At 38.5% G+C, this 11,307-nt stretch overlaps 1 protein-coding gene across 1 annotated transcript in view; it reads left to right on the forward strand.

Annotated features, from left to right (window-relative positions):
• LOC129109823 (transmembrane protein 65-like) overlaps positions 1 to 9,949 on the forward strand; it is a 30,123-nt gene extending 20,174 nt beyond the window's left edge. The window contains exons 6-8 of the mRNA XM_054621964.1: positions 1,788 to 1,830; positions 7,029 to 7,134; positions 7,796 to 9,949. Of these exons, the coding sequence (XP_054477939.1) occupies positions 1,788 to 1,830; positions 7,029 to 7,134; positions 7,796 to 7,945 (299 nt within the window). The 3' untranslated portion in view covers positions 7,946 to 9,949. The remainder of the gene's footprint in view (positions 1 to 1,787; positions 1,831 to 7,028; positions 7,135 to 7,795) is intronic.
• The last annotated feature ends 1,358 nt before the right edge of the window (positions 9,950 to 11,307 follow it).

Below are 11,307 nucleotides of genomic sequence, written 5' to 3' on the forward strand. Positions count from 1 at the left end.
TGGTGAGTGAGCCTTGCAGGTAAAAGCAGGAGACAACAATAAGACATCACCACAGCCTCCCACTTTTGTTTCACATTGTTTCACAGCCCATTTAATCCACTGGTGGATAGTTCATTATATAGTTTGGCAAATAATACTGTTACAGTGATGCAACATTTGTTGGATATGAATATAACTAAATACACAGCTTTACAAATATAATATGGCACAAAAAAGATGAACTTTCTAAAACACAGCTCAGTTTTTTTTAATATCACCATCTGAAGAAGTCATTAAAATAAAGGACATTATAATAAAAAAGTATCGCTCTTAAATCAATATTTAAGGAGCAATAAGACATGAACTAGACTTCATCTTTAATTTCAACAAAATCCTATATTCTAAAAAAACTTCACAGAGACTATTTATTGCGTTCTTATTCGCTGCAATGAGTTACACTCAAACTGGGATTGTGCCCAGTGCAAACCATCTTTTCTGTTGAAATTGCCAGAACAATCTCCCCATTTAGCACCGACTTACTTTGTGTGTCTTTTGTCTGATAAGAAACTTTAACATTTTCCCTCCTCTTGCTCTGCCCTCCTCCTTTAACTCTGAAGTAGTGATAAAATCATCCAAAGAGCGTCTCAAAGAGCAACAAGCTAACATGCTTGATTGGAGCCAAATTGGAGCAGCGTATTAACAGCTGATGCTTTGTACCAGCAGGCAGGCGAGTCCCTTTTCAACAAGGTCAGGGTCATCAGCCTGCTGAGACTCACAGCAAACAACTCTCTCCTAAATCTCATCACATAATGACTTCACTAATTAGACTGTGGCTCTTTAAAGTTTTATCTGAATTCCTCTGTGCCTATTGATGTGGATGCAGGTCCTGCGGGTAATTTGTTCAGATGTACAACTACAGATTGTTAGTAGGAAGAGAGTCACTGCATTGGGTTGAAGCACTCAAGACCTCCTCCCAGAGTTGGATGGAGATTATTCCTTAGCAGAAATGGCACTACTGATGCTTCGTTTCTATTCCCCTGAGGATGTCCGTGTTGCTCCGACAGCTATAGCAATACTCTGAACTCAGGGTCATGGACAACAGAGAGCACCTGAGCCAAGCACAGACTAAATTCTCTTTTAGGAGCCTCTACTGCAGTAACGTTCAGGCTACAGTCAAGCAGATTCTTTAACGCAACATCTCCCCACTCAAGGATAATGACACACACTTGCTCATTAGTCATGTCAGCATGCCATCATCCTCCGACACTGCTTCGATTATTCATGGGAAGTTATTAGGCTCAGCGCTGTGGGCTTCAGCAATGCAACTGCCTCCTTAATGAGCCCAGAATGCAATGGGGTTGTCCATCATATCCTGTGCAAAAACCCAACATGGTCAAAATAAGCAGTGTGGGTTTTAGAAAAAAACATTATGACCCATATTTTTTCAGTGTTTTATATTTAGAAAAGATGATGAGGCTTTATGGGTAATTATGGGGCTAAATACTGTGCATACTCTATTTGTGTTTCTAATGCAAATGTGATGTTACTACACTATTATATTAAGCACACCTTCCGCCTAACATAAAGCCTTATTTATATTGCTAATGAGGGGAATGAATTTACCAGATGACTCCAGGTACATGCCTCTGAGTGGTGCAGGGAAAAGTGTGTTCCTTTTTGTGTTTTATATGCTGTAAAACTGCAGATGATTGGATTCTGTGTTCATGTGCCTTTTAGCTGTCCTCCATACAAACCTCAATTTCCTCATTTTATTAACGTGTCTCTTCCTTTTCTCGCTTTTTCTACAGCTGCTGCCCTCGGCAACCTGGTGTCTGATCTGGCAGGACTAGGGTGAGAATTGCACACAGTCACACACACACACACACACACACACACACACACACACACACACACACACACACACACACACACACACACACACACGCATCACACAGACAGGCAGCTTTTACCCTTAAAGTTTCTGCAAATCATGGAAAGTTGAAGGAGGATTTAGAGTCATTACCCTCATTCACTCAGATGATGAAATGTTAAGAAAAGCTATGGTGCTATGCTGTGTGATATCCCATTACACAGATTATTACACCAACACTGTGTTTTTGATCCACCCAGTCATACACAAATTATGATATACAGAGAGAATGAAGGTTTACCATCTCACTCCACTCCCTTTGGTGAAGGCTAAGTCATTAAAGTGCTCAACATTAAACATTAATTATTGAATAAGCCCAGAGGAAGATAATCACAAGCAGCAAGGGAGAAAAAGAATCACAGTCAACAGAGGTTTGAGTCCCTCTGAGGACAGCAACAAATAGAGTTATTACTATGAATAAGCAAAGCCAATTAATTTAAATGTATCAGACAGTCTAATAAATGTGTAAATGAGGAGAGGAGTAAGCAACTCCACTTAACAGTGAATCATGTGAGTTTACAGCTGCACAAAAAGAAGTACAGTAGACTATACTAATATAAAATCGACCAATGTTGAGGACACTTACTTCAGTTTGATGCACTTAAAAGCAGTCATGAAAAAAATTGTTCAATAAAGTAATTTGAATCTATAAAAAATGTATACATTCATTAAATAACATTTAATGTGCACTAAGTTGCTCATTTACTTAATCATACTGGGATTGCATTTGATGTTGTTGTACAAAGAGTGGGAAATATTTAACATTATTTATTTAAGGTCTGTAAGCAGTCAAGAGTGCCAACAGTAATAGAGAGGCCTCCAACCACGTGTCACCACAACCTATTGGTTATATTTTAATGATTATTAGGGGTATAACAGAAAATAGTACTCTCTCATTTAAAAATACAGAGAAAGTCAGCAAAACAGACGAGGTAATAAATAGGCCGACAGTAGAAAGACATCTATAGAGACTGTGCTGTTGCCTTTGCACTGTTTTACTGTGATAGATTAGCTAAGTTGTTCTGGCCTTTGCAAACGCTCTCAGTGGACACTTACACACATGCAGCTGTGGCTCTGTGTGAGCATCTGTGTGAGCCACTCAATCATGATGAGGAAGTAGAGCCCCTGTGGCCAGTTTGTCAAGGTAAGGCACGATTAGACCAGACAAGAGATGCTTTTTTCTATTTTGATGGATTTAAACCATTGAGTGTGAAGGCTGTTTGTCTGCTCCTGAAGGAGTCCTCGCATCACTGCAACATTTGCATCACAGTTCATGTTTATTTCATTGTCAGAGTCAGTGGCACTTTAGTAGCAGTTGAGAGCTGAAGAGGAGGCGCAGTAGACTGTAGGGACTTTTGTCAGAAGCTGACAGATGAGGAGACTCCGGATGCCTCTTTACTGTAAACTTGTTGCATTTTCTTTTGCTTTGCTCGGATCCACAGTGCCCATTTGCAAGTGAACCATTTCAACACTGAATGGCTTTTTGGACCTGACTGTTACTCCCCGAGCATAGATACAGTTAAGTTTTGCTCAGCATGAATGGCTTGAGCAAATGAGCTGTTGCTGCAACTTATTATTATTGCAGCAACAGTCCAAACCCCAAAGATATGCAATAGGAGGACAAGCTAATTTAACATTTTGATACGGTGAAGCCAGCTAATTCTTGGCCTTTTTGTTTAAAAAAACAATTTATCAAATAACAGATTATTAAAATGTTTTCTGATTTCTTTGAATGTTTTCTGATGATGGACATTTCCATTAATAGACTAGACATTGCAGCTCAACCTTTTCAGTGTCTTTGCTAACAGCACATGTAATAATAAAAAATAAAAATAGAATTATGAGTCTGTCCATGTACCATAAATTAGCATTATTTTGTTTCCTGCAGTTGGCTTGGTTTACACTCCTAACAAAACACACGTCAATTCACTTGGAAGAGGATCAACATTTACAGGCAGTCTGGGTGAAATTATGTGCAGTTAAAATTGTTCCCGTCCCACTAAACGAGCCAAATTAAAAGCTCTAGCTCTAGAGATTGATTCAAATGAAATGTGCTCAGCTTCCTTTGGTTCACATTTGCTGGAAAGATTCAAAGAAATGGTGAGTGTAGGGATGACTAGTAGGAGAGGATGTAGGACAGGTTCATTAGCACATTAGCCAGCTGATCCTCAAGGGCTCCCAGTGAAAGTCAAAGGAACCAGCTTCTCCGCTAGAGTGATTTTCTCAGTCAGGTAGTCAAACAGCACTAATAAATGTAGCTGTCAATACAGCTTGTTCCTCTGGAGTCTCTTGGGTCACCATTGCAGTGATTACATTGCAATGATCGTTTGTAAACCACCCACTCAACGTCTGTCTTCCTTAACCTTAAGAGACAGTGGCTGAGCTCTGCTGCTCTGATTCCCTGCTCTTGTATAAAATATCCAGTGTGAGAGTCGGTGCCTGTGGTGAGCAATCTGTGCAACTGTATCCACATATGCGTTTAAGTGTGTATATTTTTCATGGGTAGGGTGGATTTGTAAGATTTTCCTCCGTGTGTGTGTGTATGTGTGTGTTTTGACAGATGAACCAGCTCAACCTCGTTGATTTTCCATAATTTAGCTCATGAGTCATTCTGACCATTCAGCCTGCGGACGCTCCTCCTGCACAGCTTAGTCTGAGCTTCTGTTTTTGTTCCTTATGGACATAATGCATTATTGGCTTTCCGGGGCAGACAAGACAGGCAATAAAGCATTCATACAGCCAAGTTAGAAAACAGGACAAAAAACTTAGAGAGCATATAGAAGTGGGCTCTAGGAAATATAAAAAAATGGGGTCCCAAATTTGAATGGTCGTACTTAACTGTCACGCGTAACCCCCTGATGTCATATCTATATTTCTGTCTTATAACAATAGCGTGTTGGGTTATAGCATACTCCACGACCTTGTATCATAAAAAAGCAGATAAAGGCAATTAATGAATGAATGGATGATTGATAGTTAAATGTGTTAGTTTTTTTTCCTTATAAGTGTGCCAGGAGGATTAACAGAGGGTGCTACTTCATCCATCTCCTTAGGGAACGCCTAGTTTGTTTGCCTTTCTCCAAGGAGGTTTCAAGCCCAGTATTTGTTGCAGAAGAAGGGACTTCTCCAGGATTGCTCAGTAGGGCAGATACTTGTTTAAATGGTGGCATTCCCATAGTTTAATGTCGAAGGAGGATTCCTGTAATGACACTCCAGTAACAATCTAACCACCTATTTGGAAACACACCATATTTATCATTTATTGTAGCTCATTTCTCATTGTAACTGTTTTGCTCCTGATAGTTCTTCCTCACTCATTTAAATTCACATGCCTACCGATGGCACCACTGCTCTCTGAATCCAACTGTTTCCTAGAAAACTCCGAAATATGAGAGCATCAACTATTTAAATCCAACACGGTTTGTTATTGCCCCCTGATGATGTTAATAGATTCTCTTGTTGTGCCGGGAAGGTTTTTTATTGCTTCTGGTGCAGCCAGGCTGAGTTTCAGCCCTATGCCTGCTTCTCACACACTGAGTCTGGGGCTCAGAAATGATCCAAGACCCTCGATAAAAGTAAATTTAATCATTACAGTGTTTTGAAAACTTTTTTTCTGATGCTGCCGGTTATTATTTTGCCGTCTTCTGTTGCAAATATGTGAAATATTTGGACTGGTTCTGTCTCAATGGGAGGTGTCTGTATTATTGTTTCATCAAGGTATGACAAATTTAAATTTTTCGTATGAATATGAGAGTCAGTGTTTGGATTGATGATTAGAAGAATAACATGCAATAATTCTATGATATGATTGTCTGTATATTATGTCCGCCTGATTTGTTTAGATTTACCTTTAATGATAAAAATTTAAAATATCTCTCCTAAATAACTTTTAAAATGTCTGTTTTACTGATGAAAGGCTATTACCATCAGGCACACACATATGCACCTCAACACACACACACACACACACACACACACACACACACACACACACACACACACACACACACACACACACACACACACACACACACACACACACACACACACACACACACACACCGGCTTCCTCTCCTTGTCTCTCTCTCAAATATGCTACTTGCTACATATCTCTCCCCGGACCCGGCAGTTCCAGCTGCAGCTTATTTGTGGTGTGCAGTGAACTGAGGATCCATTAGTGCCAGTGATTGAACCAGACCTGGCTCAAAATATTGACTTGAATTTATTTTCTCACGCTGTAACTGCTTGACATGCTCTCTTATTTTTCTTTGCTCCCACTGGACATATGACAGTAAGGTACAGCAGAGCTCCAAACACTTTCAGTTTCAGTTATTATTACGGTCACAACACTGGTGCTGTGTTAAGTGGGCAAGAGTTTGTGTGAAAACTGTATAAGGGACTTAAATGTAATTGTGGCTCAGTGACTATTATTCAGTTACACTGAACTCACCATTTTAACATCTATACCGTGTCAGGGTCCCATATCAGACAAAACTGACAACTTTACAATTGAAATATAAAATGTTTGCATGATTGATGAGTTCCTATCTCTGTTGCTTGGTGAACACTATTGTTTATCTGCTGCAATCTGTCTTTGTTCCGTCATCTGTGTATAGCACTTCTTTCATTTATACACACTGGAGTTTAGAGATGATAGTTGACATCTTGCTGGTTTTGTGACAGATGGAATCCACAAGGCTTAGTCTGGGACAATCATCAGCTGATTTACTTAGTTTTTTTCGTTATTATCGTAGTAATTGCTGTCAACGTTAACAGCATGTTAATAACGTGTCTTTTGACTCTCTTTTTATCCACTTTTGAATAAAACATGAAGCTTAGAGCCATGGACTTAACTACTGTATGTATACAGTGTTTATATTTTGCATTGTGCACATGCCTTGACACACTGACTAAGATTTTGAGTCTCTCAAAGCTCAAACTGATTCACATGATTCTTTTACTGACCTTTATGTCTACTACGTCTCTGCGCAGGCTTTCCATCTTGTGACGGGTCCAAATTGTTCATTTGACAAAATGATAGGATATTTCATTATCAGAGCACCTTCATGGGTCACTGATCAGAGTCCCCTCTCTTCTGTCTGTCTCTTCCTCTCTTTAGGCTGGCAGGTTACGTGGAGGCCTTGGCGTATCGGCTGGGAATGCAGATTCCTGACTTAAGCCCAAAACAGGCTGACATGTGGCAGACCAGAGTCAGCTCTCACGCAGTAAGTATCATCACCTTTTACTGTGTGTGTGTGTGTGTGAAGGAAAAACAAGAGCCTATCAGACTAATAAACACCCAACATAAACAGTCCTTAGAGTAAATATTAATGAATATGTCCCAATCAGCATTTGAGGGATTACATTTGTTGTGTAATTAATGGTAAACATCAAACCAGGTCAAGGTGTTTGTACAGTGACAACAGGAACACAAGTCTCTGTTATGTGCCCCTTCAATCACTCTTTCATTGTGCGTTAATCCCGACTGATTTTTAATACGCCGTGTCCGCCAAAGTGTGAAATGTAATTATCTGTAATTAGGTTGAGTGATTAGTCAAGCTCTGAAAGGCTCTTTGCTGATAGTGAATGAAAGGTCATGGCAATTGTCCTCGCATGTTGGGGAATGCCTGTCATATTTTCATGCTCAATCTTACAGTCCAGGTTTTGCCATGAATAAAATGTGCAATAAAATGATGATAAATCTTCCTTGGTTTATTGATATATTTAGACCAAACTTGTTATAATACTTGATACAAAACAAACCAAAATATAATAAAATAAAAAATGTAAATCAAATGTAAGAGGTTCATTTAATGTTTTTGTATGGATTATTTCAAGATGTATCTTATCAGTAATATCTTCTTGCTTCCATTTTCCTCTTTGCAGGGCAAAGCCATTGGTGTTGGCATCGGCTGTATCCTCGGCATGTTTCCTCTTTTTTTCATCAAGGACGATGATGAGAAGAAAGAAGGCCAGATGGAGGACAAGGAGAAAACACAACCACCACCTGCTCCAACAGAGAGCAGCGAAAACTGAAACTTTCATCCCGTCAGACACAAAGTCTATTTGGAGTCAATTAGAATACCTTAAACTGGAACTGATTGGGTTGTCTGGTGGACTGGAGTGTATGGAAATGTTACTGAACCTGTTACAATCTAGTCATCGTCTGGTGGCCCAGTCAAACTATCAAAGGTATTCTGAAGAGGATTTTAAATATTATTTGATTGTAGACTTTGAACTTAAGCACAGGGACCTGACCGTCTCTTGAAGTGACAAGAAATGGTTGACTCATTCGACTGCTGCTACTCCAACTATTGCACCGTAACCTCACTTTGTCTTGACTGAGTAACACGAGCTGAAACTCATTTATCTAAAACACACTGCAGTGGCCTCTTTCTCTCCTCTGCTCCGAAGTTTGTAGAATATATAAATGTCTGACTCCAGATGGTTAGATGGGAGCAGGTAAGGGTAATAAACAGTCTGAGGTCTCTCTTAAATAACAACAAACTTAAGTACCAATGCAAGAGAAAAAAAAACAGTCAGAAAATCCTGGTAATTAATGGAGGACGACTGAACAAAGAGGCAATCTAAAAGCTTGATTCATCAGTGTTAAACTAATTCTTTTTTTTTGTTTTGAGGGGTGAGCCAAGGAAAGATGGTCACTTTTGCATATTAAGAAGCACCCTTCCACATCGAGTACATTACCCTTAAGATTTACGAGCACGTCGCTTTTTGATGATGTCAAAGTCTTAAAAAGTCCCACTTAGTCTTATTCACATTTCATGACAACCAGTCAGCCGCTGTTGGTGATAATGCAGGCTGTTAAATATGTAACACCTGCTAGCTGCTTCTTTACTTCTTTAGATTTTTATGTTTGTTTGTTTTTTGTTGGTGAGTTCACTTAGAATAATATGCTGCGTGATGATCAGCCAAAGTGGTATCATGCCCCCAATGTCTCCCATGTATACTGGATGTAACCAGGTATGCACAGTTTAAGAAATCTAATGTTTTAAAGAGAAGTTTGTTACTTTTTACTGAAGTATTGAGCAGGAAGGAGAGAATTACAGAGAGGTAAAGTAAAGAAGAGGGAGGAAGGAGCTGTGGGTCATAGTTAAGCAACAGCAACACTGAGAGACCTGAGACCAGGACTCTAGTCCAGTTTCTGTTATGGAGCCTTACTTACAACTACAGCCAAGTGGATGGTTTCAATTTGACTTGTTACCTATTGTTTCCATTCTGTAAAAAAAACATGTTACAGCTTTTTAACACTAACACACTACTACATTTTTCTCCTATAACCATTTGTATATTATATTGCCTCTGCTCTACTGCCCTCTGCTGGCTGATATTCAGAGGAAGTTGCAAGTTTCTTTCAGTGTAAATCATCAGCCATCTACTTTTACTTTTTAGTATTCAAACCCCCCTTTATCACTGTAATTATTGTTCTTAACCATTTTTCTTATTTAATTTTTTTTAAAACAAAGTAATCTGCAGCATAAGTCAACCATTAAACATGAAGGCCAGGTCTATCCACCCATCCAGTCCATTTAAGTCTTAATTCAGCCGTCACTGATTTCCTAATTTGTCTTTTGAAGAGTTTTTCTCATCTCATCAGCAGAACTGAGGACTGTTGTTTATGCCGTTGAAACTGTTTAGAAGTTGAAATGAAAATAAGCAGCCGTGTGTCACTGAATGGAATTTTTTGCAGAAAATGTATTTATTTTTGTTATGATATACAGATTTGTTCATGTATGTTCTCACTGTTTATTCTCTTTATCTCCAAGGACAGTAAAACATATTTGTGAGCACCAAAACACCTTTTTCCAACAGGAATGACTTTGCAACCGATCGCTCTGTTACAGCCTATGACTAAACTTATACTAAACATGCGCTGAAGACTTACCCTGTATGAGGTTGTTCTAATTATTTATTATTTGGGTAACAGTGATAACAATGAAGGAAATAATTGAACATATTTATGTAGTTAGGATTTTTGATCTGATTGCTTGATTTCCACCTTGCATGCACTGCTAATAAAACGAACCCTATTGTACATGTTTACTGTGTAAGAATCATAACAAAATGATGAAGCTGATAAAAAACAAGAGACTTGATTAACATGCAAATTAAAAATGTTTTGACTGCATATAAAAATATGTATGTTATGGCTGTCTAAACAGTTACAAAGCCATAGTTCAAAATAGGACAATTAAAACTAGGTCTGTTTTTGTGTGCAGGGAATTTAAGAGTTTGGAGATTTGGACAGTGTATGGAGCAGAGTATTATGAGAAAACTGCTTGGTGGGCAACATGTGATGACAGTAATAGTTTCCAGTAATAGAAGCAATTTAAATTGCCTGTCTCAGTGCTTTAGCGTCATGGTAAGAAAATATAATCTCACTGTCAAAACACTAATTTGGGGGCTATTATCTTCACTTTGCACTGCATCACTGAACTTATTAGTGTTACTGGGAGGAAAACAAAAAAGATCTACAGTTTATGAAAGCTCAGAGCTGATATATTATCTTGAATTTATGTATTTTATTTTTTTTTAAATGGGGGAATGTTAAATTATAGATGACTGGAAAATTACATAAAGTTATTCTTCATGGGTTGCCTCCTTGGTGTGTGAAATACAGTAGCCTATATAGGTCTGGAGTTAAGGACCTTATTTATCCGCTAAAACTTTTGTACTTTTTAAGCTTGCTGCCTATATTCATTTAGTTGACACAAATGCAAGTGATGAAAATTGAACTTATTTTGAAATCAGGTGTGCTTTCCTTGTTTGCATGCAGCTTTGGTTTCAGAAGATTTCGAGGCTTTACTAGTTGAAGATTTGGCAAGCAGGAGTCATAAACTAGAGGCATTTCAGTCTACATTATGTAGATATTACTGCCCTAAGTATTTGGATACAATATTGTCCATCTTAGTTGACACAGTGTATTGTGTATATTGTATTTGTATACATGCTTGTATGTTGGTGATCAGCTGATCAACTTTGGTCCAGACTTAAATATCTCTATATATAACTATTGCATATTTGATCTATTTAATTTTTATTTAGCCGAGAATTTTAATTTATTTTACGGGTGGGTCCTGGACAATTATAAGATGGATTGCCTTGGATGGATGAAGCCCACCGACATTGGTGATCTCCTATGGCATTTTCCTCTAGTGTGGTGTGAGCAGCATCTGTAGTGGCCAAAATTTCCTTTGCCGCTTCTATAGAGCAATGAACAGCTGCTGTTGCATCAAAACCTCCAAGCTTCAACTTTGCAGGAACTAAGAAATAAGGTCTTGTTTTTCATTTGAGTTTACTCACTGGGTGTTGGACTGGTTTTAAAGCTTGAAAGTGGGAATAAGAGTCTCTTTTGCTGTGAAGTTTTCATTTTATTTATC

This window comes from Anoplopoma fimbria, chromosome 20 (genome assembly GCF_027596085.1).
Source record: "Anoplopoma fimbria isolate UVic2021 breed Golden Eagle Sablefish chromosome 20, Afim_UVic_2022, whole genome shotgun sequence".
In the NCBI taxonomy this organism is placed as follows: Eukaryota; Metazoa; Chordata; class Actinopteri; order Perciformes; family Anoplopomatidae; genus Anoplopoma; species Anoplopoma fimbria.